The 22,883-nt window shown below is 47.1% G+C and overlaps 1 protein-coding gene across 6 annotated transcripts in view; it reads left to right on the top strand.

Moving 5' to 3' along the window:
- PAQR3 (progestin and adipoQ receptor family member 3) overlaps positions 1–22,883 on the top strand; it is a 473,228-nt gene that overhangs the window by 389,546 nt on the left and 60,799 nt on the right. For 3 of the 6 annotated variants that reach the window (XM_069626345.1, XM_069626348.1, XM_069626347.1), the window contains 2 exons: positions 13,632–13,721; positions 19,043–19,187. In XM_069626345.1, the coding sequence (XP_069482446.1) occupies positions 13,632–13,721; positions 19,043–19,182 (230 nt within the window). In that variant the 3' untranslated portion in view covers positions 19,183–19,187. The remainder of the gene's footprint in view (positions 1–13,631; positions 13,722–19,042; positions 19,188–22,883) is intronic. The other 3 variants (XM_069626346.1, XM_069626350.1, XM_069626349.1) reach the window with 1 other exon arrangement.

Below are 22,883 nucleotides of genomic sequence, written 5' to 3'. Positions count from 1 at the left end.
ATGTTCAGACTGCTCATGATGTCTCTACCTAGTATGTTCATTGGTGACTGTTTTAAGTATAGCAGTGGCAGTGACATATCATGATCACCTACAGATAGGGAGATGTTATCTGTGTAAGGAACCAGCCCTCGAGCCCCAGAGAATCCTTGAGTGTTCATAGCTTCACCTGACAGTTGAAACTTCCCCTCTTATGCATGACCTGGTGGCCCCTGTGTCAACTAAGAAGGAAACATTTTTGTCACCTGTATGCGTGGTTCCTCTGCAGGGTTGTGTTATTGATAGGATGGGACACATCAAGGAGGTCTGTGGGCTGTACTATTGTGGGTATAGTGACTTTCCATTTCCTGTGTATGGGATGTGACCCAATATTGTCACCTTCCCAAGCTGTGTCTGGGCTACAGGTGTGTCAGTAGATGTTATCGCATTGTCTTGTATTTGTGCTAATTGTTGGCCAGTTTGGACCTGCTGTTGCTGCTGAATACTTGGCTGTTGCTGCGGTGGTGCGTGTGCTTGCATGTGTGGTTGTTGTTGCTGTTGTGGTTGCAATGTCTTTTGTTGTTGTTGTTGTGGGATTTGTGTTTGTTGTGGTGGTAGTTGTTGCTGTATTCCCTGCTGTTGGTAAACCTGTTGTTCCCCCATAGGCCCTTGCTGTCCCTGTTCCCCCCCCAGGCCGCCTGTGCTGGTCTCATCCCACATATCCAACATGTTGGTGGTTCCCGTGCTTGCCATTGAAGTCCCCCCATGTAGTCCTGATACCCCTGCTGTCCCTGTTGATTGTAACCTCGGAACCCTCCCCCTTGCTGGTGGATGGGTGGGCCATATCCTCTCCCTCTCATTTGCCCGCCCCTCCCTCTGTAGTTGATTGAGTACCCGTTTTCCATTTGCATATAACGTCCACCCATTTGTTGTATGTATGTAGGGGGAGGAAGCAGTTGCTGTGTCAATACTTGTGCTTGCTGTGGTGGTGCTACCTGTAGTTGTGTTGTGTCTTTTGTTAGCGTTGCCTGTTGTTGTGCGGGGGGCTGTTATCAGTGCTCCCTCCATGGTATATTTTGATAGATTCTTCTGAACCAATTTTGCTTCTTTCGGCCTTCCTATCCTCCTTCTTTTGTTTCATTTTTTCCTGCCACATCCTGCAATAGAGTACTATTGTTAGTTGTATTTCTGGCCATCCTTTAGCTTCCAACCCCACTAACTTCTTTAACTGTCTCTGTACTTGCTACGGGAGCTCTTGTACTAGTATGTGGTAAAACATTGCTAGTGTTTTGTCCCACGGTTCCCGTGTTTCCAAGCGCCACTTCTCCTGAATCTCCTGGATGTATTCAACAAGATCTTCATTCTCAAGCATCTTTCGTGATGTAATTGCTCCTATGTCTGAAGTGTCTGGGAATTGTACTCTCAATGCTTGCCAAAGCGCATGTCTGCAATTGGCAAATGGTGCTCCATCATGTGCTGCGTCATGTATTGTCACCCCCGGGGAATCCCGCCCTCTTCCATATGTCATCAGCAGAATCCCCCAGTATGGAAATTAGAAGACCCTTCACGTCTCCCAACGCTAATGTTTGCCCCGCAGTGTGTTTTTCCATCTCATATATCCACTTCCCAGCTGCTGCACTCAACGATGGGAGTCTGCATTTTCTATTTTCCTTGTCTACATGCTTCCAGGGGATGTATTGTGGTCTCGTTCCTCCCCTTTCTAGTAGTGGCATTAAATTGTACCCCCTCTCCTCTTATCCTCCTGTGTGGTGCTATGTCATTATATTCATCATTTTCCTCCATGTCTGGTAGCTCTTTAATGCTGTCAATGTTACAGGTGTTTACCCTTTCACTTCCTATATCCCTTCTTCCCTTTTTGTGTCGTCCTGGTCCTACCATTGGCGTGCTTGCTCTCTCTTCCTGCCTACATCCTGAGAGATCCCTAAGTCTGCCAACATATGGGGTGTGCACGGGGGCTGGTGTCACTGGGCGTGGTGAAGGGCGTGGTGTTTATGCGGGTGTGGGTGTTGGTGGGCGTGGCATTTTCCCTATCGTGTCCTTGTTCTTTGGTTCTCCTGCACTTGGTCCTCCCCTTCTCTCGCATGCCCATGGTGACTCGCAATTAGTGTGCGTTATGTATAGTTTGTCTAAACTCTCCCAACTTCCATCTCTTCCATTGATGCTCAAACCTTCTTCTTTGCTGCAAAACCCATCAGCTAATGTCAATCCCCAATCTGTGTTTCCCCCCACTGTCACTGTCTTTAGATCTATTAAATCTGCATCTGTGTACTCACCTCCTCTACCCTCAGCTATCTGTGTTGATGTTGCTGCCATTTCCTTATCATGGCGTGTGTATTTCCTTGCTCCATTTTCCATCCTCCTATCTCTTTCCTCCCCTTCCTTCTTTTCCACTACTTCACCACCTATTTCCACTCTTTTCCTTTTTATTTATTCCAATATTTCTTCACTTACCTTTGCTAGTACCCTTTCCTCGTCTTTTCTCCCCTTTATTCCCCCTTCCCTTCTTAGTATGCTTTCTATTACCTTCCCTTCTTCATAATTCTGTGCGCTTTCAGCTATAATCCTCTTTTTCCACATTCCCATTTCCCTATCGTTCTCTTCTCTCTCCTCCTTCCTTCTCATCTCCCTTTGTTCTGTGCGTGTTGTGGCCTACTCGGGCCTAGTTTTTCTGGGAGGCGATATATAATTACTAACATGGGTGCTGCAGGGTGACAGAGTGTCACAAGTAGTAGTAGATATATTTCTGATGTTTGTTAATCTGCTTAGAATCACATGCTGTGCATAGTCTGACATCCAGTGGTCACTGCTGAGTATTGCATTTTGTTTTTCGTAGTCGGAAAGGGGACGTCGATAAGGCGTGTCTATAACACTGTCCCTACCGTGCAGTGTACCCACAATCCCTCATGCGTCGAGGTCCCTCAGATAGTTTTTTTCTACCCAGATATTGGTCGCCTTTACGCGCAGCTCCTCGAGAGACATTGCAAAAACATTTATTCGACCTTTGGTCGTTATTAACTTATAACTATATTATTACTTTACATCCCTCCTTGGGCGTCGTAGCTGCAAAGCTGTTCACCGCCGATCAAGATCTTCGTCGGCGGTGCCTTCGACGGAGGAGGTTCTTCGGCGTTCGTCGAACACGTGGTCTGGCCTCGCCGGCCAAATACAGTAGGGAGAGTGGGGTCGTGGGACATTTATTGTTTCTCTTTGAGAATGCCTTTCCCTTTCCTTTCCTTCGGGGTTGTTGTCACATGCAATCGGTTGCTCAGCTATGGAGAGGACACCCTTTAGGTTTTACCCGCGTTGCAAGAGCAAGTTTACCTGGAAAGACGAGCATAAACGGTGTAACCGTTGCTTGCCCCTCGACCACAAAGAACACAGCTGTGCGGCCTGTCCGCTTCTTAAGCCGAAGACTTTAAAGGACCGCAGGGTCAAAAGGTGGGCAGCCTACGCCATGTCTAGGTCTGATTCCCCACCTGCCGCCGCCGAAAGTGACGAGGAATGTGATAACCCGATGTCCGTTTCGGAAGTCATAGACCTCTCTAAGGAGCAATCAAGCTCCTCGTCGTCTGTCCCCGGCCCCGACAAGCTTGGCTCACGCCCTGCTTATGGGGATGAACACCCCGGTGACACTGACGCACACAAAAAACACTCCCATAAACACACCACCCACGGCCCTTCCTCATCGAAGACGAAGAGAGCATTAGCGCCAACAGAGACGCAGGTCTTACCGGCGGCCTCCTCAGACCGTAAGAGTCTTAAGCCCCCCTTGCAACCGCAAACGCAACTAGCGACTGGGCTACCCCCAGATAAGGGCGCTATCGCTAAACCGCCAGACGACGTGCACCGTCAGAGAGCTCCCGTCGGCGTAGAGCAAGCGACGCCTGTAACGTCGACGCCGGAGGTACCCTCGACAGACAGTTTAGTTGTCGAGAGCCTGGCGCGGATTATTTCCACCGATAGCCAGAGACGGAGGGCGAAAAAAACGTCGATCACCGCTCACAAGGCCCGGGAGACGCTGAAAAGGTCAGAAGGAAGGCAGGAACTGCCCCCTCCGTTGAGAGGGACTCCTAGCCTACCAGAAGGCTTTTCAGAAGGCGAGGGGAACCTTTCTTCGACATTATGGGATAGGTCGAAGTGTTTTCAAACTGAAGGCCCTCCCTTCCCCCCCTGACCGCTCTGGGGTACCTCAAGAAACCTTAGAGAGACTCCAGTTTTGTATGGACAAAATGGAGAAGTTTATGGAGACTCAGAACCTTCCAACACCCAAGAGATCAAGAGAGGGACATCAGGAGGATCCCAGGGCCAAGTACCCTAGGCTGTTTAATCCCCTCCAAGAGGATGTAGATTTATGACCTCACTGGAGAGGACCCCCACTTTCAGGAGGATGACGAATTCTTAAGCAATGAAGGGGAACAAAACCTAGAGGAGGAAGGTTTTGAAGATAACCCAGATATGGGTGATGGGGGGCTTCGGAGAAGACCCAGAAGAGGGCGCTTCACAGCCCTGGCAGTCCCCATCAGCGTTTTCAGACCCTGACGCCCTAAACCTGCCCCCCCCCCCAAGGACTCACCTATTAGGAATACGTCACCTATAGACGATCAACCTACCTTTAATGCACTAACTACGCAGGGCAGCAGCGCATTTTGAAATAGAGACCGGGGAAATTTTTCCTGACATAGACTTTGTAGAAAAGATCATCAAGGAGAAACCCCCTGTCAGTCAAACCATTCCCCTCCTCGCCTCAGTAAAGAGACAAATTATTCCTTCACTATCTACACTCACGTTGATCAGAGGGGTCCACCCAAGGATAGAAAAATTATTTAGTCCTTCCCCATCGGACCCATTATACATCAGGGGCCACTCTGTACCAGACTCCTTAGTGGTGACAAATACAAGGAAAAGAGTAGGGGTCCAGCTGTCAACTAGCGAGGCACCACCAGATAAAGAGGGTAAAAAATGGTATGCCCAAGGAAAAAGGATTACAGCCTCGGCTGCCTTTTTCGCAAGAATTGCCAACAACAACTCTTTGCTGGCAAGTTACGCAGATGCACAATGGAGCAAACTACGTAAGGACATCGAGGAGGTACCGGAACCCCTACGTACTCGCCTTCTAGCCATGGTTACTGAAGGGACCTTAGTCAACCAAAGCATCATTAAAAATACTCTGGATGCTGCAGAAACGGCTGGCCGTTCCCTAGTCTAAGGAATCCTCCTCAAACGCCATGTATGGCTACGTAATTCAGGCTTTAAACCTGAAACACAAGCATCTCTAATTAACAAACCTATAGAAGATGCCAACCTCTTTGGTAAGGCGGTGGATGAGGCACTAGAGACAGCAAAGAAGGAATTTGACACCATCAAAACCCTAGACCAAATTTCAAGGCTTCCCAACAAACGTGGTTATGGCAACAGACTCTTTTTTTCGAGGCCAACGCCAGCAGCAGCAACAACAACAGCAGCAGCAATACTCTGCAGGTAACTGGTCCTCTAACCAAGGCACCAGTGGACAATACAACCAAAGAGGACAATGTTGTGGCAAGGGAAGAGGTCGGGGTCCCACCCCTAGAGGTTCCCAAGCCACCGACACCAAATGACTCAAAAGATTCGGGTCCCCTCCCATGCATCACCCGTCGGGGGCCAGTTAACATCCTTTCTTCCAGCATGGGAGGGTATAAAATCAGACCGCTGGGTACTATCAACCATAGCCCGCGATTACTGTATAGAATTCAACAGTTCCCCTACGTACAGACCCCCAAGGGGACGACGCATGTCACCAGAACACCTCGCCATCCTTCTTCAAGAAGTGGACCAACTACTAGAAAAAGGAGCTATAGAGGTCGTGCCTCTATCTCAGGTAACAGAAGGTATTTATTCAGTGTACTTCCTTGTACCCAAAAAGGACTTAACCATGTGCCCTGTACTAGATCTGCACCCAGCAAACAAATTTGTCAAACCTCAAAAGTTTCGTATGGTGACTCTACAGGAGGTAATCCCCCTGCTTTCACAGGGAGATTACATGACAACACTGGACATGAAAGATGCATACTTTCATATTTTAATGTTGCCAGCGCACAGGGAATACCTCAGGTTCATGATAGAGGGAAAACACTACCAGTTCAGAGTTCTACCCTTCGGCATAGCATCAGCACCAAGAATATTCACAAAGGTACTGGCAGTGGCAGCGGCCCACCTGCGCATGTTTTCCATCCCAGTATACCCTTACCTCGACGATTGGCTCATTTGTATTTGTATTTATTTTATTTGTATAGCGCAAACCAGGCCCGTAGGCAACCGGGCGCATATCTTCAAACAATAGTTACAGCATTACAGGAGCATACGTAATAGATACAAAATTACAGGAGCATAGTGCATAGTACAAAATTACAGGAGCATAGTACAAAGCATAGGCATACAGGAACAGTGCAAATTAATGGGGCATACATAGCAACTCTGAGAAGTCGGTTATTCAGAAGGTACTTGGACATCAGATGTGGCTAACCATAGTTTAACCTTGAGTTTAAATAGATTGAGAGATGAGAGATTTCTGATAGAGAGAGGCACAGTGTTCCAAAGTTTGGCTGCCAGGATTGGGAAGCTAGCCCCACCAGCTGTTTGGAGCTTGAATCTGGGGATGGCAAGGCTTTGACTAAGGGCAGATCTGAGTGGCCGCAGCGGGATGTATTGAGTGAACCGCAAAGCTAAGTAGGTAAGAGCTTGGTTGTGTAAGCATTTGTAAGTAAGGGCCAGTGATTTTAGTGAAATCCTTTGGGAGACTGAAAGCCAATAAAGGTTCTTCCTTGTTTCGGAGATGTGTGCTGATCTAGGGATGTTGAGGGCTGCTCTAATGGCGTTGTTTTGAGTGATCTGAAGTTTGTTGAGGTTACACTGGTTAGTGCCTTGGTATAGTGCATTACAGTAGTCCAGTTTGGACATAACCAGTGTCCTAGCGAGGGAGATGCAGTTCTGCGAAGAGAGGAATGGGCGACAGGCTGTGATAAGCTTACATTTGTAAACTGATGCAGGCGCAACTGCGTCAGTTTGTCTATGAAGTGAGAGTGTGGAATCTAGGTAGATTCCCAAGGTTTTTGTATCTTTGGATACTTTGATGGAGTTAGCATCGATATTAAAGGAGTTGAACATGGGGTTCAACTTGTTGAGTGCCTAGGATGAGGAGCTCTGTCTTATCATTGAGACATAGCTCATGTTGTGCCATCCAGGCTTGGATGACCTGATAAATGTTGTTTAGTGATTTAGAATCTACAGCGTAGTCGCCTGTGATGGGAATGTGTATCTGGGTGTCATTGGCATAATTGGTGTAGGTGACACCCAGATAGTCAAGCACATCAAACAGGGGTTTAGTGAATACATTGTAGAGGGTGGGTGATACACATGACCCTTGCGGGACCCCACAGGGGACTGGCGCTGGGTCAGCTGAAGAAGTAGGGGAGAAGACCCTCATGTGTCTATTGTCTAGAAATGACCTGATCCAATTGGTGGCGTTGTCAGAAAAGTGGGCTGCAGACTTCAGATGTTGACAGAGGATTTTGTGGTTGACCAGATCAAAGGCAGCAGATAAATCCAATAGGAGTAATAGTGACAATTTGCCGTTATCTTTTAAGTCCTCAATTTGGGTTTTAAGGTTTAAGAGGGCTGTTTCAGTCCCGTGTTTGGGTCTGAAACCAGATTGTCCGGTGCCTAGAAGTAAGTTTGTTTCTAGATATTTCTGTAGGTAGGCTGCTCTGTCTAGTATTTTTAAAAGAAATGGGACCATAGTAATGGGTCTATAGTTGGTTGGCATCTCCGGAACTAGTGTCGGTTTTTTTAAAAGGGGGATAACCCAAGCATCCTTCAAATTGTTAGGGACCACTCCCGATTGGAACGAGGAATTGATGAAAGTGGTTATGAAGGGAGCAAGGTCATGTGCAGATTCCTTAATGATCGGTGACGGGCAGGAGTCGCCCTGGCAGTTCGAAGGTTTTAAGGTACTATGGTTTTTTCAACCTCAGCGATGGTAAGAGCTGTGAAGCTGGGATGGTCTTTTTAGGTGGCATGGTTTTAGTAGGGGGGGGGGTGAGGAGGGTATTTTGTTTGGCATTGATTTTAGCTTGCAGGGTAGCGATTTTGTTGAAAAGTGCGTTTTGGATGTTATTACACCAAGTACTATCTTTGATGCAGGAATCGGGGACAGGCGAAGGGGATTCCAATTCTTTGAGAATTTTAAATAATTCTTTTGTATTGGATTCAGCTTGAGATATACGTTGGTTGTATGTCTCTTTTTTGGCTTGGAGGATGGCTTCCTTGTAGTTAAGTGAGATGATGAGAAGGGAGTCTTTGTTGGCCATGCTAGGATTGCTTTTCCAGAGAGCTTCGGCCTTTCACTTTACTTTACGCAGATCTCTAAGCTTCGGGGTGAACCATGAGTTCAGGTGGGATCGTTGTTTGGCTTTGCGTATTTTGAGAGGGGCTAAAGTCTCTATGGCATTGAGTATGGTGAGATTGAAGGTGTCTACTAGGACAGTAGGGTCCTTATACTGCGAGGCACAGATATTAAGGATAGGGAGGATGAGAGGTAGCAATTTGTCCCTAGTAATGTCCTTTTTGTTCCTGGTGGGTATAGCCGGGGCTATGTTGGGTTTAGGCTGTGGGTTAGTGGCAGGTAAGTGGAAGGTGATGATATGATGGTCGGACCAGGCGCAGGCGAAGTTAGAGTTGATCATGGTGGTGCAATTAAGATCAGATATCCAGTCCAGGGTTCTGCCCTTCTTGTGGGTAGGAGCAAGAATGCGTTGTTGGAAGTCTAGGTTGCCAAGGGTAGCGGCAACCTCGGTGGCCATGTGATCCTTAGGGTCGGCGAGGCCCAGATTGAGGTCTCCTAGTAGTAACATCTGCAAATTAGGCTTAGTGTTAGCAGTCAGGATAGATGTAATATCATCTGTAAATGACTCATGGGGACCTGGGGGTCTGTATATGAGGTGTAATGTTGCTGTGTTGGTTGGTGAAAGGGATAGTTTCACGGATAGGGATTCTGCAGAACTAAGTTGGGAATTGGTAATGTTTCTCATAGTGATATTATTTTTGTGTATAAATGCGACTCCTCCGCCTTTAGACAGATTAGAAAGGCGGTCATTTCTGATGATGGAATAACCATTAGGAATGGCTAAGGCTAGAAGAGGGCCATAGGCGGCATGTAACCAGGTTTCGGTGATAGCTAAAAAATCGAGGTTTTGGACGGTCATGAGGTCAGCAATGTCGACAGCGTGTGCAGTGAGGGATCTTGCATTGATAAGAGAACCCTTAAGCGCTATGATGGGGGCGCTATGATGGGGGAGGTGGGGGGAGGTTTGATCTCGTAGGTGAGTCATGAAGTATATGGGTGGTATGGCTGCGCTGCGTGCAAGGTGCACGAGGTAATCTGGATCTGAGTCTGGTGTTTCTAGATTGTAGTGTACATGGTTGGTTGGGTGTAGGTTTAGTGGCAAAGTGTTTGAGCCACAGAGCCGGATCGTTAAGGTACGGATTAATTGAGTGGTCTGTGCAATGATGCATGATAAGGAAGTGTGTGGTTAAGGTGTTGTGGGTGGGGGAGTGATGTGTCCTAGCAATGTTGGTGGAGGGAGTGCCTAGGGTAGAGATTGAATACCCTATAATGATTAGGTGGATAAGGTGGAGGCAAGCAGGATGCCACAGCTGCATGACTTGGGCTAGTAGTTCGGATACAGGGTAGGGTAAAAAGCCAGTCACTTACTGGTGTGGTACTTATTAGAAGGATAGTTTACAGTGGAGATATCCTTCTCCAGTAACCACCGGAAGTGAGCAATGGGGGCACCTTAATTCGAAATCGCAGTAAGGGCACAAGTGCACCGAGGTCGCACATTGACTAGAGTACTGCAGGGCACCTAGATTCAAAATCACAGTAAGGGGCACAAATGCACTGAGGTCGCACATTGACTGGATGGATAGCAGCTAGATAGAAGTATAGGCACCTAGATTCGAAATCACAGTAGGGGGCACAAATGCACTGAGATCACACATTGAATAGAGTACAGAGAGGCATACGGGTCCGAGGTTGTGAATAGAGGCAAATGGTGGCACAGTAATCACACAATATGGCAGGTGTGGCAGTACCTAGATTTGAGTATCAGCACATTCAGTAAGATGCAATGCCTAGCGCATTCAGTATAATGCAGTATCTGGATTTATCAGCTAGGATGGCAAAAGCTAGTGGTGTAGGCAAAATGAGAAGCACAATCTGCAAGCCTTGATCTAGGGGTGGGAGGGCTGAAGTAGATCTAGCACAGGTGAACAGCAGTTGAATCGAGAACAGATATGCCTTGACACGAGTTAGGCTGGATGCCGTAAGTTAGGTGGGCAATTCAAGTAGGGACAATGCAAGTAGGGATGAATGCAGTAATCATTGGTAGGGCAATACAGGATGATGACAGTTAATACAGATGGGAGGCCAGTAGGTTATATAGAATTGTCAGGTAGCAGGGTGAAGGGTCCAGGGATTAGTCTGGGCCAGTTATGGCGCGAAATCAAGCATCATGAAGCCATGGGGTTGGAGTGCCTAGCTTGCACATGAGCGGACAGGACTTTGATGCAAGGAGATAGAGACTTGCGGGTTAGAGAGGGCAGCGCAGGATGCGCGTTTGCACGAAACTATCAAAGTACCTATGCAGTTTCCTCACAGCTCCGTTGCAGCGAAGACAGGCGTAGACAGGATATGGCCCTTTTGCTCGCCGGCCCTTCTGGTGCACCGGCTCTCGCCTTCCGGTAGTGGGCGGGAGTAAAATGCGAGAAAGCAGCCAATCCTGGCTGCGAGCAGTCGCTAGGAGACTGCGACGCTCGTTAGAGGGCCTCCATTTTAGGAAGGCCCATGCGGGATGTAATCAGACATCAGCTGATTATAGGGGCATTTCTTGCAGTGGGTGCCGGCGCTTACCCGCACTGGGAGGCCGTCGTCGTGCGCAATCACCGTATCGGGTCACGGCTGCTCAGGTGTCTTGTGTGAGAGAGCGAGGAGGCTGGAGTGAGGGAGCGTGCTCCTGCCCTTCGGTGAATGAGCCTCTGCAGATCAGGGGAGCGGGCTCCTGCCCCTCCACGGTGGTCGCTGCAATTTAGGGGGATTCTTACGAAACATGCTTCTCAAATACCCAGAAGACTGTAGACCTTCTGTTTCAAATGGGCTTTGCCATCAATGAGAAGAAGTCCAGTTTAGACCCCAGCCAGATCAAACAATTCCTAGGGGCTCTAATTCGAACAAAGGACGGCCTCGTCTTCCCCTCCAACGAGAGGGTCCAAAACATGCTGTTTCAGATCCCTCAATATGTGGCCGGTCGAAAGGTGACGGTACACAAAGCAATGCGCTTACTAGGAATGATGGCATCATGTATTTATTTGGTACCTCACGCGAGCCTGCGCATGCGCCCAATGCAAGAATGGCTCAACAGCTAGTGGTGTCAGGCCAGCGGACAATGGGACGATCTAGTGGTAGTCTTGCAGGCCTTGGTTCTCTCGCTACGGTGGTGGTTGAAGGAAAACCTGGTAATAGGGAAACCATTCGCCACCCCCGCAGTGGAAGCCACTCTAACCACAGACGCATCCCTCACAGGATGGGGGGCTCACCTATCCCATCAGACTGCTCACGGAGTTTGGACTCCGAGCATAGCATCCAAGCACATAAACTTACTGGAGCTACTAGCTGTGTTCAAGGCACTGAAAGCCTTCTAGGTACACCTGCAAGGGAAGACAGTGATGGTCCTCACGGACAGCACCACAGCCATGTACTACCTCAACAAGCAAGGGGGAACTCACTCTCCAGGACTGTCCAGGCTGTCCCAGAACATCTGGAAGTGGGCTCTCAAACACATGTTCCTACTGTCACAACATGTACCAGGGAAACTCAATCTGCTAGCAGATGAACTCAGCAGAGACTTCCCTCTGCCCTCGGAGTACGAATGGCGGTTACACAAAGACATCGTCTTCGACGTCTTCACACAATGGGGATTCCCAGAAATAGATCTGTTCGTGACTTTGGAGAACTCCCAATGACAAGATTACGCCTCCAGGTACCCCCAGAACCAATCCAAGGGGAACGGTCTATCGATACCATGGTCAGGGAAATTTGTTTATGCTTTTCCCCCGACCCCCCTTCTCAACAAGATAGTGCACAAGATGCACCAGGAACAAGTTACCATGATACTGGTGGCCCCTATGTGGGCCAGACAGCCATGGTTCGCTCACTTGATGGAGATGTCCCCATCTCCTCCAGTGAAACTTCCCTGCCCGTACAACATGCTGCCACAGGACAAGGGCAGGACACTACATCCATGCCCTCAGACCATGAACTTAGCAGCCTGGCTCCTGTGATCATAGAATTTGGATATTTACAACTCCCGCAGAGATGCATGGACATTCTCAGGGAGGCTAGAAAGCCTAACACTTGTCACTGTTATTCTAGCAAATGGAAAAGATTTGTCATCTGGTGTAGGGGAAGGAGCATCAACCCAGTTGACTGCTCTCCCACACAAATTGTTCTGTACCTGACTCACCTACTAGACACAGGCTTGGTGTTTAACTCTATTAAAGTCCATTTAGCTGCACTTCCGCATACACCACTTCCCAACTTAGTGTCATGGTGAAAAGTCCCAGTTATTAAAGCCTTCATGGAAGGAGTGAAGAGGATCCACCCTCCCATAGCTAACCCCGCTCCCGGATGGGACCTAAATGTGGTACTAACCAGGCTCATGGGGTCACCCTTTGAACCCAAGCACAAAGCAACACTTAAAGACCTCACTCTTAAGACTGCTTTTCTAATAGCCATCACCTCCATTAGGAGAGTAAGTGAACTACAAGCGCTCTCTGTACTAGACCCCTATATATATATAACAGTTCACAAGGATAAGGTGGTTCTACGCACACATCCTAGTTTTGCACCAAAATTTATCTCTAAATTCCATGTCAACCAGTCAATAGAACTACCAATTTTCTTTCAAAATCCTTCAAACTTAGGTGAGAAGAGCCTGCATACATCCATTTAAAATTAACCACTGTAGTTAAATATTCATCACTTGGTGTTGTGGCTTCAAAAATGTATCAAAAAAGTAAGCACGTGTAGCTTTTGTGAATCCCCTTAGATTACTACACTCCCACCCCCCTTTATATGGCCTACCCATATAACTTCACGAGACATAAAAATAGACCGAACACAAAACCACACAATAATGGAAGCATTGTCGTAGTACACTTTGTTGTGAACACGTTTTAAAACCATTACAAAACATACTCCTTTGTATGTACATGAGATCCGAATAATTTCTCTTAAAAAATATTACTTAAAAAGAAGGAAAACGAAACTCCATATAGTGAACACTAAAATGCAGCTCTTGCTGTAATCACCTGAACCCAAGTCTCAAAACGAATACACCTGAATTTAAAAACACTTGCATAAAATGTGCACAGTAGGTGGTAACGTTGTGGGTGCTTTCCTAACATCAGACAGATGCACACAATATCTCATTTCTTTTACTTTAACAGCAAGGGGAGTAGCATACACTACTGCGTATGGACCATTGTTACAGGGTTCACTCCACCTTCTAACAAAGTTTTTTTTACATACATTTTATCATTAGGAAACAGTTGCAATATGGCGAGCTTGCAGATTCTGGTGCAGTGCTGGTATCAGTTTCTTCTGACCATCGTGGAGCAATATGTTGAGAAAGGTATTTAATACACTTCATTAACTTGAATTAAATACAAATGCAATTAATCATTCATCCCCCAGAATTGACGCAGCCCTGTGAGCATCTGAAGCACTACGCACAGGGGATAGTGGTGTGTGCATATGTCTCCCCATCACTTTTTCATGAGGGGAGAGGTGGTGGTCCTTCTAGGGCTGAGTCCTCAAACTGAATAAGGCCAAAGGGAGACCATGCACCAAGTTCATTCTCACTGTTGCACAGAGCTTCGATAACATAGTCTTAAGCAATCCATTTATCTTTTCTACAATTCTATTGGGTCTTAAGCAATCCATTTATCTTTTCTACAATTCTATTGGCCTGAGGGTGCTAAATGGAACATAGTGTATTCCTTATTTCCAAAAGATCTGCAATCGCTTGAATAGCTCATTAAAGACGTGGGTGCCATTGTCACTTTTAAGAGCATCGCACACTCCCCATCGTGGAAACACTTCACTTACCAGAAATGTGGCTGCTGATTTGGCACTGGGATGTATACACAGACGAGCCTCAATCTAACGGGAGAAAGGACTAACTACTACTATTAAATGGCTATACAAATTGCATCTCTGTCCCATGTCAGCAAAATCTATGTGTAAATCACAGAATTGACAAATTGGGCATGGCCCCCCAACGTCTTCAATTTGTGCCCCATACTGCATGTCTGCCACTTTACACAATTAGATGTAAACAGGGGTAACAATTCCTGAATGTTGGGCACATACCAATCCTCTTAGGGATCTGCTGCAATAGGCGATTTGGATAAATGGAAAAGGTAGTGAAGTTGGTCCAATGCCACCATCGCCAATGCTTCAGGCATCACTACCTTGCCCATAATTGTGTGTCTCCATACCAAATCAGTTGTAGATTGCGCCCAGCCTCTCCTTTGCCACACCAACTTCTCACTCTATGGCGCCTGTCCATGAATCTCAGTAATTTCGTCCAGAGTAAGGGCTGTGTATGGAACTTGCAACTGCATCTGCATGTTCACAAGAACAGGATATTAAGGAATGTCTTAGAGTGGTAAACATGCAGCCCATTTGGCCACTGTGTCTGCTGCTTGGTTGCTGAGAGAAACAAACTACACCACTCGTATGGGTATACTGCAGCGAGCGATGGCTCAGAAAGAGATGCAAGTAATCGATCTAATATTGCTGTTTGTTGCACTGCAGACACATCTGCCCTATGAAATCCCCTTTGCATCAATCTTGACAGTCCTGAATGGACAGTCGTCGTGACGTATGCCGAGTCAGAAATATGTGTTACTCGGTACACTTGTGCTTCCTCAAGTGCTTCAATGAGAGCAATTAACTCTGTGGCTTGTGCAGAGTAGTGACCTGGAAGCCTCCGGGTTAGAAAACCTTCATATTCTCTGTCCGCCTACCACACCACTGCTGCCCCATTTTGTCTCTGACCAGTCTCTTGATCAATAGTGGATGACCCATCAAGAGAAAACACTTCTCCATTATCCGAGGCATAATTTGCATACCTTGGCAATACCATCCTCTGGGCCCTGATATGTAGTACAGATGTGCACCTCATCATCAGTAATAGGCTCGGTCAAAAAGGTGGCTGGATTCACTGTTTTCCAGCAAACAATATGAATGGCTGGGCTTGAAAGAATCACTTCGTATGCAGATGCCCTTTGAGTGTTCAAGGTGGATTTGGAACTCTCTAATATTGCAAAAATGTCATGTTTCACGCAGAACGTTAGTGAACACCCCCATGACCATGACAATGGTTGCAGATTTCTCTATGGCAAAGGCAGCAGCAGGCAACGCCTGTTCACATGAAACTGTCCTTGCATCACAGAATCCAACATGCCACTGTAGCGCTGATAGCTGTGGAAAGGATGACCGGGAGCAGGCAAGGCCGAGGGCACCGGCACACCATAGGGAACTGTTTATATGGCTGGAGGTGTGTCACCGGGCTTCCCTGAGAGTACTGATACATCTGTTGAGGATACGCGTATACTTGTCTGCACCTAGGTTCACTCGAGAAATCACCCACTTGTCCAACATTGACCACTTCCTCCTCACGGTCCCATCACTCTGCACCCCACTCTTCCCCCTTGGACACCTGAAAACCCCACTCTTCCTCACTGAAATCCCTTTGGAAACCCACCTTGATACTGAGGCTGGTACGACTTGTTTTCTACTCCCCACGCAGGTACTGGTGCTGCTTACATATGAGCCTGAAACGCCCTAAAATCTGCCGACCCTTCTGTCTGCACTGTCACTACAGCCCCTTCCAACGCAATCTTCGCTAACTTCTTTTGAACCAGTTTTGCTTCCTCTGCTTGCGCTCGCTGCACAGTTTCCTTCTCCTTTTCTTTCAACCATTTACAATGAAAGATAATAATAGACTGAATTTCGCCCAACCCTTCACCTCAATCCCCACTATCTTATCAAGCGCCTTCTGTACCTCCTTCGAGAGGCCTCTTTTTTGACCACACAATAGAAAAATTGAATCGTTGGATTCCATGAATCTCCCGCCACTTCTCTTGTACATGCAACATATATTGGGTGGGATCCTCATCACGCATCGTTCTTTGCATGATTTACTCGATCAGGGTATGCACACCGTAGTACCACCCAAACTTGAGGCCTGACATTGTTAAAATGTGGCCCATCAGGGCTATCACCACCCAACCTCGCACTCGGCTAACGGAGTCCAAAGTCTTTGTGCGGCCACGATTAGGGTGATGATCAGGCGCCGATAGCAGCTATCACAAGCTCTGGGTCACAGGAGCTCTAATGCAGAGCTGCCATTTTAGTTTGTGTGCAATAGCGCACCTGGATGAGTTATATTTTCAAACTGCTTATCCCGGGTTCTTGTTTTGCTGCTTGTTCTTTTATATCCTTGCTAACTTGTGGGATAGTCCAATAAAATAATGTTCAAGCAATCCCCATGATGTCACTCACATTGAAACCTGTTATGGACACTCCCCTTTTGAAAGATGTTCACAGTCAAACCGAACAATGGACTGACAAGGATCCGCATCGCATGGTTATAATAGAACGCCCAATTGCTCTACCAGGAACAAGATTTCATTGCCCAAAATTACCCTGAAAATTATATTGAAACTTATGTTGATTGCACAGGGGATAGAGATTGCTGCTTTTTACCGTGCGCCCCAGAAGAATATGGAGGAGATTTACGTTATGTCAAAAAGTGTGGGTACCAAAAACTCCTTTGACAAGCTGGAGTACAGGGGAGTAGTTAATGAATTAACTGGAGGGTGGAATGTATATATGCAAATGCAACAACCTTAATGTAAAGGGAAATACAGATTGTGAGAATACTCAAAAGATGAGGGTTCCATGTTGTTCTATTGTCTGCCATTTTTTGAATTCGCCCTCAGTTCTGCTGCATGCAAGAGAACTTAAGTTGCCGAGTACATGGCTGGTTGCAGGCAGTGCAAATATTAATCACATTTGTTATTGTTTCAGGGATGAAGTTCCTGTCATTCTCTCACAAAGCTTTTCCTAGGAAAGTTGAGCACATGATTAATAATGATTTATGTCTTTAGCATTAGTCGGCTAGAAATACAATAGTTGGTGTGAATTAGGCCTCAAGTTGAGGCACTGCCAACATATTGAATCAGGCTTTGGATCTACTGCCCTCTAGCAAAGTTTTAGGACTGCCAGGTATGTGGCGGAGTGGCTTGGTGGCTTAGTAGCAGAAATAATAAAAGAAATCCCTTCTCAAAAGTAAGGCCTATGCTACATGTTTTTTTAATGATGATCGCTCTTTCTCAAGCGAGATGAACGTTATGCAAACCAACAGTTTCTGTCTTTGGTCTAGCTGGAAGGATGAGTAATGGGGACAGCAACATGTATCAATGTGTTGGTTGCAAAGATATGTTTCACGTTGAGTAAGGCCTGGAAACGGTCTAGGGTGCCAAAATGTCTGGTGTCATGGGGAAAGGCTGTTGGTGCATCTACTATTCTTGCCATGAGGTGCTGATTTCACTGTTCAATAATTGCCCAACTAGGTCATCTACAAAGGGGGTGGATTTTGAACATCACGTATAATGTACAAACCAGTAGAGCTGGGTAATGTATGTCATTCTTTAGGTTGTAGATGGCGAGGGGCAATGGTAGAATAGGGATTCCTATTTTCTGGATTGCATTGTAATTTTGTTGTTTTCAACCAATGTGGGTGAGTATTTCTCAGCCTTTTGGTCATTTGAGACCGATTGACCTCCTGGCCGATAACTGTAACCATTAAAGAGCTATTTTTCTGCAATTTTTGCATCTCATTATTGTTTCCTAGATTTATTGGAGTCAAACTCCAACAGGATATTCCAAACTGCCCCTACTCTATCCATTTATTGGTGTTCGATTGGGACCAGGGAATTGTGCCTTGCAGACGCTCAGTTTGAATCTATCATGCTCACTCTCCTCTGTATCCTCGCTACTATTCTCTGATCTCCATGCTGACCTCTCACTCCTACTTCCTACGCTTTGATATTGATTACTACTTCTTCCTCCACTCTACTAATCCCTCCTATGATCTATTGCCCTCTCCTCCTATTGCTCCCTCCTCCACTCTAATTATCCCATCTCCACTCTACTATTACTCTGATTCCTTCCTTTCGTTCTGCCAGTCACTCCTCACACTAAGTATATTTACCACACAAACACACACGCTCACACCTCAGAACCAATACCTCACAGGTCGCAATCTTCTCCCTGCTTCTTCCTTCATTCCCTCCCTTCCTTCCTTCCTTCCTTCCTTCCTTCCTTCCTTCCTTCCTTCCCTCCCTCCCTCCCTCCCTCCCTCCCTCCCTCCCTCCCTCCCTCCCTCCTTCCCTCCTTCCCTCCCTCCTTCCTTCCTTCCTTCCTTCCTTCCTTCCTTCCCTCCCTCCTTCCCTCCTTCCCCAACCTCACTCGAGTAACCCACACTTCCTACTTTCCCTGTATGTAGCCCACCCTCTCTGTGGATTGGCTCTCTACCCCAGGCTAATGTGGCCCTTTGTTCCCCTCTCAGATAAGCGGTAATATGAACTTAAATGGAGTTTACCATTTGCTTTACATCAGTCCGAATACTACCCTTGACAAGAGGGAGTGGCAAAGGGGAGTTTGGACTAGTTAGTCACTATAGTGAGTAACTTCAGCTATATTTGAAACAAACACTGGATTGAATATTCTGGCAAAGTTGCGAAAGTATCTTCTGTTAATATTTATAAAATAAATGTATTCTGAATGGAGTTTATTTAATATCCGCTATTTTCCTTTCAGGAATGTTTTGGACATAGAAAGTAAAATGTGTTTTTCTCTTTTTATTACTTTTTTTGACAGGTCAATTGAACTACCTCGGATCAAGTCATCAGCTATGGCATATCTTTGCAGTGATAATGTTGTATTGGTGGCATCAGTCCACAGTCCACATTATGCGTTATAGACATAGCAAACCCTGCCCTGACTATGTGCAGAGTTAGTGAAGGTAGGTATCGTCCTGTGTGAACATGTCTAGGTTTCAGTAGTTATTGAAGTAGCAAACTACTAAATGGAGGTGTACGAAAAATAACTTTCACTCATCCAAACACCTTTTCACTTTGAGGAGGAGCAAAAGTACTTTACACATTGAGTACACTGCTATCAACATCCTGTGTTACAAGAAGGTGAATATGTAATGGCCATATGACTTTTGCATCTTGATTAACCATTCAATTGTTTAAAATAGTAGGGAATAAACATGACTTACAAGAAGAAAGAAACCATGCTTTATCCAGATGATGCAGATAGGTGTAAGTCGGAGAGAATGCAAATGAACCTGCAGAGCAAACATGCAGTGCAAGCCATAATCATGTTTTTGAAAGGAAATCTACAATAAGCATTGGCAAATACAGTAGATCTGACTTTGCAAATCTAGATGGTAAGCCTTTTTTTGTCTTTTAGGGCTTACAGTAAAATATTTACCCTTCACGTTTAACCAGATCCATTGATTTTGCAAGTGCTTGTTCATTCCTTGCATACATGCTCTACACTTCATCCTTTTGTGATGCCTTCATGTTCTTGTTGGCATCAGAGCACACTAGAGACTTCTTGGTGAATGGATATAGACATACCTTTCCTGGTACCGCTGTCCAACCACTGAGGGATTTTTGAGGGGATGCAAAAGGCTGACATGGCTGGCACCACTGTGAGGAATCGGAGCAGTTTTTCTGGGGAAAAATGAGGATCACATATTCGATCGAAAATGTGCTTCTGAAACCAGCACAACAACAACCAGGCTAGCGGTAATCGAGCAGAAACCCTGGATCCAAAGAGTTTTGACACTTCTGGTAATTCTGTTAACGTCTTTTATACTACTTGTGATAGGAATTCTGTGAATTCAAACAAATCCATTTAGCTGCAGCCTGACATACAAAGGGATTGGTAGCCTTTTTTTTTCATGTAAATTTTTATTGGCATTTTTTAAACAAACTGTGGTGAAACCAAACCATTGCCCCCCCCCCCACCCCGCAGGTAGTGGTGCGTCCCTCTGAAGTTCTGTCCGTTAATTGAGCAGTTTCCTCGCTCATCCCTCGTTGCCTCGTCCTACATGCTGCTGAGCGCTCCACAGTCCCGCCAACGTGGGCCTCCCGGAACCCCCTTTCCGTCCCTCTGTCTGCCCCCTCTCCTCACTGAGCCCTTCCCGGCACCCCCTCACCCCCCTACACCAAGCCCAGAAGCTTCATGCTGCGCAAGCACCAGGCCACCCTGCAGCCTCTTTTAAGGAATTGAAGTACCAAGTCCCAATCGAAGAGAAACTTCTGGTATTATCCCCTTAGCGAGTACGTCCCTTTTTCCAGCGCCGCCAAGGACCAGATCATTCCTACCCAGACATGCTCTGCGGGTGCTTCTTTTGCCTTCCACCTTTGGGCTACTAGCAGTGCCCCGCCATCACCAGGGTCAGATATTTCTTCTTTTGGGCTCTCGTGTGCAGCCTGTCTAGGGTATCATCCAGCCCCATGATGAACAGCCCTGTGTCTGTATCCACCCCGACGTCTGCACCCATCATGTCATGAAGCGCTTCACTGACCTTTTCCCAAAAAGGGGCTACCTTAGGGCATTGCCACCAAATATGCCCCCAGGAACTCTCCCCGCCAAATCCCCTCCAGCACAGGGAGGTCGTTGACCTTTACATTTTTGCTATCTTACAGGGGGTGAGATTCCACTGATAACATCTTCACCCAGATTTCTTGTATCTGTAGGGATTTCGTCAACTTGGGAATGTTCGCCTACAGGGATTGCCATTGCTCTAGCGCAATTGATTGCCCGGTTTCCTTTTCCCAGTTGGATATGAATCTCCACTCGCCCGCCCCTTCCCGCTCCTTGAGCAGCATGTGGCTGTCTCCTGTGCTAGTCGTAACATATTTCTCAAATTGGGTTAGTTCCCTGGTAGCCGCCTCCTTTATAGTTGGATGTAAGGCCCAATGTCTTAATTGTATATATCGAAATCGCTCCCCTTTTCCCACCCCAAAGTTGCTCTTGCAAGTGGGAAAATCTCTCATCTTCCCCCCATCATATAGGTCCCTTAGGTGCCTGCAGCACCCCTCTTGCCATGCATCAAAACCGGAACTAACTCCCATCCCCGGGGCGAACTGAGTGTTAGCAAAGATGGGCATGAGAGGTGAAGGGAAGGTGGTAATCTTTGATCTGCGCACTGCCTCGTACCATGGGCGACCCACCAGCGCCTCTTTTATGCTGCAATAGATCCTCCTGGGCCTGTCCTCCTGGGGAAGCCACAGTACCCTCTCCAGCCCGGCACCTACCACCGCCCTGTCCATTTTCCTCCACACCTTCCCCGATCGCCCCCCCCCCCCGCCCCCCAGTCCCGTAGTACCTGAATCTGAGCTGCCGGGTAGTAGTTTACCATGTCCGGCTCCCCCATTCCCCCTCTATGTCTGGGCAGTTGCATCAGCTTCTGGGGTATTCTAGGTTTCCTAATCTCCCAGATGTAGGCCTGAGTGAGTTTGTTTAACTTCCCGAAAAAGGGAGTCGGTACCCTGGCTGGTTGCACCATAAACAGTTATAATAATTTGGGGAGGATAACCATCTTCAGGGCATTGATCCTGCCTATCCAGGACACAGCCAGCGGGCCCCAACCTTTGAGCAGCCCCTTGATTTTCTCCAGTAGCGGGGAGGTAATTCACCTCATATAATTGCTCTATGGTCCCCGTAATAACGGTCCCCAGATACTTGATCTTACCAGGAGCCTAGGCAAAGTACCTCCTCAACTCCCTTTCCGTCCCCGGGGACATCTATAGGCACATCACCTCTGACTTACTTGTGTTAATCCTTAGCCCTGCAATTGACCCAACTCTGCGATGACTCCCTCGACCGCCTCCAGTGACTCCCGGGGGCTCGTCAGGGTCAGTAACATATCATCTGAAAAAAGGCAGCTACCCTATGTGCTCTTGCCCCAAACATTACCCCCTTAATCTCCTGGTGGAGCCTGAATTTACACAGAAGCGGCTCTACGTATATCGCAAAGAGTAACGACGACAATGGGCAGCCTTGTTTTGTGCCTCTATACACTGCCACCAGATCTGATGCCACCCCATTGATCATCTGGCGCAGCGTAGGGTTACGGTAATTAGCCTCTTTCGAAGGGATTGTGTCCTCCGACGTATTCCTCATCTTAGATATATCCTTCCAGCTCTGCTGGCCTCGGAACATTTTTTCTCCAGAGGGCGCTGCGCGTCGACGTCCCTCGAGTCGATGACCCTCGACAGCCGCCGTATCGATGCTCGACGTCATCCTGCCTATAAAGGCCGCGCGCAGCGTCCGTTGCTCAGTTCCGTTTTTCCGCGCTACTCGGTGCCTCGGAATACCGTTGCTCAGTTCTTAGTAATATTTACTTCAAGTTATTCGAATCGTACTCGATGGCTTCCTCGTCGGAACCGACAACCCCTCGATCCGGCTTCAAAAAATGTCGAGATTGTGGGAAAAAGATGTCGTTGACCGATCCTCACAGAAATTGTCTGTGGTGCTTGGGAGCCGAACACCATTGTTCGGAGTGCGAGGACTGTATGTCCATGACAGCTAAGGCCCTGAAGGAGCGTAGGGGGAAGCTGGAGAAAGGTAAGACTTTTAAAGCTTCTTCTTCTTCGACGAAGTCGAGACATTCGTCTCCTCGTCACCATTCACGCTC

The sequence above is a fragment of the Ambystoma mexicanum genome, chromosome 6p (assembly GCF_040938575.1).
Source record: "Ambystoma mexicanum isolate Mex_15411 chromosome 6p, UKY_AmexF1_1, whole genome shotgun sequence".
Taxonomy (NCBI): domain Eukaryota; kingdom Metazoa; phylum Chordata; class Amphibia; order Caudata; family Ambystomatidae; genus Ambystoma; species Ambystoma mexicanum.
Note: the sequence above shows the minus strand (reverse complement) of the source record. Positions and strands in the feature narration are given on the sequence as shown.